The sequence below is a fragment of the Triticum urartu genome, chromosome 7, assembly GCF_003073215.2.
Source record: "Triticum urartu cultivar G1812 chromosome 7, Tu2.1, whole genome shotgun sequence".
Lineage (NCBI taxonomy): Eukaryota > Viridiplantae > Streptophyta > Magnoliopsida > Poales > Poaceae > Triticum > Triticum urartu.
The window spans coordinates 677,292,131-677,296,279 of record NC_053028.1 but is presented as its reverse complement, the minus strand read 5'-3'; the positions used below and the strand labels follow the sequence as shown (position 1 = coordinate 677,296,279).

At 48.6% G+C, this 4,149-nt stretch overlaps 1 protein-coding gene across 1 annotated transcript; it reads right to left on the bottom strand.

Annotated features, from left to right (window-relative positions):
• Nucleotides 1-249: 249 nt before the first annotated feature.
• LOC125522401 (E3 ubiquitin-protein ligase SRFP1-like) lies at nucleotides 250-3,039 on the bottom strand. The gene is made up of 11 exons (XM_048687462.1): nucleotides 2,702-3,039; nucleotides 2,524-2,611; nucleotides 2,353-2,391; nucleotides 2,186-2,218; nucleotides 1,999-2,076; nucleotides 1,855-1,898; nucleotides 1,608-1,648; nucleotides 1,325-1,499; nucleotides 1,149-1,218; nucleotides 1,003-1,032; nucleotides 250-700 (listed from the first exon to the last, which is right to left on the bottom strand). The coding sequence occupies exons 1-11, from the start codon at nucleotides 2,758-2,760 to the stop codon at nucleotides 572-574; spliced, it is 786 nt and encodes a 261-aa protein (XP_048543419.1). The 5' UTR covers nucleotides 2,761-3,039; the 3' UTR covers nucleotides 250-571.
• Nucleotides 3,040-4,149: the final 1,110 nt, after the last annotated feature.

Below are 4,149 nucleotides of genomic sequence, written 5' to 3'. Positions count from 1 at the left end.
AGCCCGACCATTTTGGAACAAGCTTTTCCTTTTTCGCTCTTTCTCTTATCCTTGGTTCATTGTTTTCATAACTGTGAGCTATGTGTGCAGTATACATAATTCTTTGCAACTAAAAAACAACCCATTATAGGTTCTTTCGGCTCATGATTCTTGAAGACTTATGACGGGAAGGATAAACTATTATAAGAAGCTTTACATTCACATCAATATTTACAAGGTACAATACATTCATGCATAGGGACGAATGTGTGATATGAAACCAATCATTTTTCACAAACCGGTTTCTGTGGGATCTTTTCTCAAAAGATAACCAACAACCCAACATCTTACTTACTTACTTACATATCATCAAATTCCCCTAGAAACTGCAACGAGACGGGTGTTTTTCCATTCATCTTTCTTTCTCGCAAATTGGCACCGTACATACATATAAATCGGTACCGTGTATAATAATGACCGTGTATAATAATGCTTCTGCAGTCTGCACAGTTCATGTTGAACTGGAAATAATACATCAATCGCAACTAGTACTAAATAATCGTAGCGTTCACCGAAGCGGGTATCGTGGCTGCTAGGCCGGCAGCACCGATGGAGCAACCCTGCAGGTGTTGTAGGACTGGCAATGGCAACACTTTCTCTGTCCCGCCATGCCCGGATACACCCGGGTCGTGTCCCAGCAGTGGTTGCACACGATCCATCCCTGCACCCACCCACAAACACACGCCACGAGTAATGGCATCAGAAAACCATCACATTTATATAACTTGCTACTACTAGAAGAATAGTGGTAATGAGTCTGAGTCAGTTGAAGCCTTTTTTTTAAGAAAAAGTATATTTTCAAATTTCCAGAAATTATGCAGTACTTTTTTTTGCGGAAAAAATTATGCAGTACTCTTTTCCACAAGTACATATGCATTCTTATTATGTTCCTATAAAATTTCACAAAGAAACATGTTTATTTGAGGGCTACAAAAATATGTGAGTTGCAAATGTGTCACTGACCTTTCCCATGTGTAAGAACTTCGCCTCAATCTGACAAAAAGAGATACAAAAAAAAAATCTCAGGCCGGGGCCAAGAACATGAAGAGAAAAGGAACCCAAGATGAAAATCATGCTGATGCTACGGATCTTACTGAGAAAATACTTACCTCGGCATCTAAGGCCCTCAGGAATTTCTCCATGTCAAAGATGGACACGGAGCACATGGGGCAAGTGAACCTGCAGATACGTGGAGGATAGCGTTATCTATCTATCCAAGCAAGAAGAACAAGATCACACGAAAGGGATGGGATGTGTGGGTCGATAGGAAGGCATAGGCGATTACTTGTCGTGCTTGAGCATCTCGTGGAAGCACTGCAAGTGCATGGTGTGGCCGCATCGCAGCACCGACGCCTCCCTCAGGGAGTCGAACAGGTACTCGTAGCAGATCGGGCAGTTGTTCTTCATCGAGTCCTCGATGCAGACATGCTTATCCCGGAGGGTCACCGAGTAGCACGATCCTGCGGCAGCGGTACCCGGCGGATTGAGATACATATATGGTTGGAATCGGAGTGAATCGGAGTGATTCGGACTGTGTCATGGAAGGAATAAGGATCATGCTTGCTTACCGCACTTGTGGCAGTGAAAGAAGTTGTCCTTGCCTCCAACTCTGTTGGAAAAGATGCATGTATCACAGTTTCAGTTAGTCAGCTCGGCATCTTGAACTTTCAGGGCGATGTGTCAAAGTACAACAACTGAATGAAAGTGAAGACTCATTTGTGAATTTTGTACAATCTTGCATAATTTGGCCTGGTTTCATGTGCTCTCAGTCTCTCAATTAAGCATCAGTTCGGAAGATATGATAGGAGTAGCTACCTGCAGATGCCGCAGTCTTTGCAGTGGTATTGCTCCTTGTCGACCTGCACAGCAGCAGCAAGATCCCATCAACAACAACCCAATCACCACCAAATCCAAATCCAAATCCAGCACAGGCACAGGGACAGGGATCTCAATTCTCACATCGTCGTCGAAGAATTTGCACGCCCGGCAGAAGTACTCCCCCATGCACACGCCGCAGTTGCTGCACACCTGCGCGACCTGATGATCACCACCAGTGCCAAACTGTTAGTGTTATACCCAAACTCTGAAACTAGACTATTAGCAGCACAAGAAAGAAGAAAGTGGGGAATCGCCGTCAGATGCTAACCGGCTGCTCGGTGTCACAGACGAGACATATAACCTACGGAAAAAGGAAATGTTGTTTTGTTAGCGAGAAAGCTGAAGGTGAAGTCAAGAAACAAGATTTCCGGGCACTGGGAACATAATAGATAGTATGAGAAATGAAGAGGAGGAAGCAGTGAGAGAAGTGCGCACCGATTCAACTGCGTGGCGGTCGAGCTCGTGCCCGTCTTTCTAAGCCCGATCCAAGAAGAACAAGATGCAGTTGGAAAGACAGAGATTATCCAAAGAACGAAAGAAATGTGAGCATCATCAACCCAAGCAGACCAGAGAAGAGAGCAAGGAGAAGAGAGGCAGAGCAGAGACCGTGGAGTCGTTGTGGCAATGGCGGCAGTGGAAGACGTCGTTGCAGCAGGGCGCCCGGATCCTGCACCGCCTCCTATAGTGCTTGCACCTGCGACCACACACCCCGAGGTCAGCTACTGCTCCAGCCAAGGATAGTAGTACAGACAAGTAGCAGGGGCGAGAGGAGAGGCGGACGGACCCGAAGCCCATCTTGGCGAACCCGTGGCGAGCGGCGTCGAGCTCCATCTCCATATCCATTGGCGAGATTGCTGTTCTTGTCCGGGCTCGACGGAGGCGGCGGCGGCGGCGGCTTCGGATCTGGCTTCTGCTCTGCTTCTAGCCTTCTACTGCCGTTGCTGCCTGTTGCCGCGCTCGCTTAGGAGGGCGAGGAGAGCATTTTTATACTGTCACTGCAGTCTAGCGTGCCTGCCTACCCCTCTCTTCTCTTCTTCCTCTACAGTTGTAGTATGACTGAAGAAGTATAGTTTCCGGAGCGCAGAGGATCTACATGGATAGACCTACTGCCATTTCTTTAACTTATCAAGAATTCAAGATCCAGGAGGGGAGCCTTTGCGCATCTTTCTTTCTCCCTCTTGTTTATACTCGTAAGCAATTATCAACAGCGTTGCTTTTTGTTACGGGAAGGAGGTGGTGGCGTGCGGGCGGGCCAAAGATGGAAGCTCCGAAAGCACTCGGGATGGGATGACGATTCTTTACTCCTCCGGCGGGTCACTGCGTTCTAACTCCACTGCGCACGCGTCAGCCCATCACTCTGAATTACACTCTATCGTCACCGCTCACCGGAGGCGCGCGGAAGAAGACCTCTGACCCGGACGGCTTCCCGTGAAAGCCCCGAATCCTCTGAATGTACGTACAGTATATCTCATCAGTTTGACTGACGCCGGGGGCAGATCCCCAAGCATAAATGTACGTTGGTTTGTTGATCGGTCCTGTCAAGGTCGACCTGACGCCCCTTCTTCCCTGTTTCTTTACCAGGCAGGATCGGGATGGCGCAGCTGCAGGCAGCACTGGGCAGTAGAGTATTTCATTCATGTGGATCATGAAGCCGAGATTTTTCATACTCATTCATTTCGCCGCCGATCGCTCCATCATGATCGGTGTACAGAACATGATTTCTTTTCTTTGGTCGATCGGATCGCCTTGCTGCCCTGCCTGCTCGCGTATACGAGTACTAATAATTGGACTGATGACGCTGGGTTGTGTAAGTGTAACCGTAGTAGTGGCGCGCACGAGTCGCCCGGGGATCTCGTGACTGACTGACATCACGTGGGCTAGCATGGCGGCTTGGAATCGTCATCCACTGCAAGTTGCCCGCCGGCCATGCACAGACACGACCAGCTCTGCTCTGGGACCGAGATCGGTCTGGGGCTCGCGCGCACTCACTTGTCACAAGAGCATCGCTGCCGATACTGCCTTATTTTTAATCGTCGTGCGGACGTGCACACATAGACGGCGATTCTTACCAAGACACACGCACGCACTTTGACTCCGTAGCGGTTCCCATCAAGCCTCGAGGCTTTCATGTCGGCCCCTCCGGACTCCCTGCAGCACTGTAGTTTTTCTTTTTTAACGAATACGCTAAGGTAGCGTATCATTGCATTGATAGGAGGGTTAGAACAAGTACAA

Excerpts from the sequence above, each read along its gene's own strand:
- LOC125522401 (XM_048687462.1), bottom strand. The coding sequence starts at position 2,760 with ATGGATATGGAGATGGAGCTCGACGCCGCTCGCCACGGGTTCGCCAAG. Across the intron at positions 1,500-1,607 it reads CTTTCACTGCCACAAGTGCG|GATCGTGCTACTCGGTGACC; the intron begins GTAAGCAAGCAT and ends CCGCTGCCGCAG. Across the intron at positions 1,033-1,148 it reads TGAGGGCCTTAGATGCCGAG|ATTGAGGCGAAGTTCTTACA; the intron begins GTAAGTATTTTC and ends TCTTTTTGTCAG.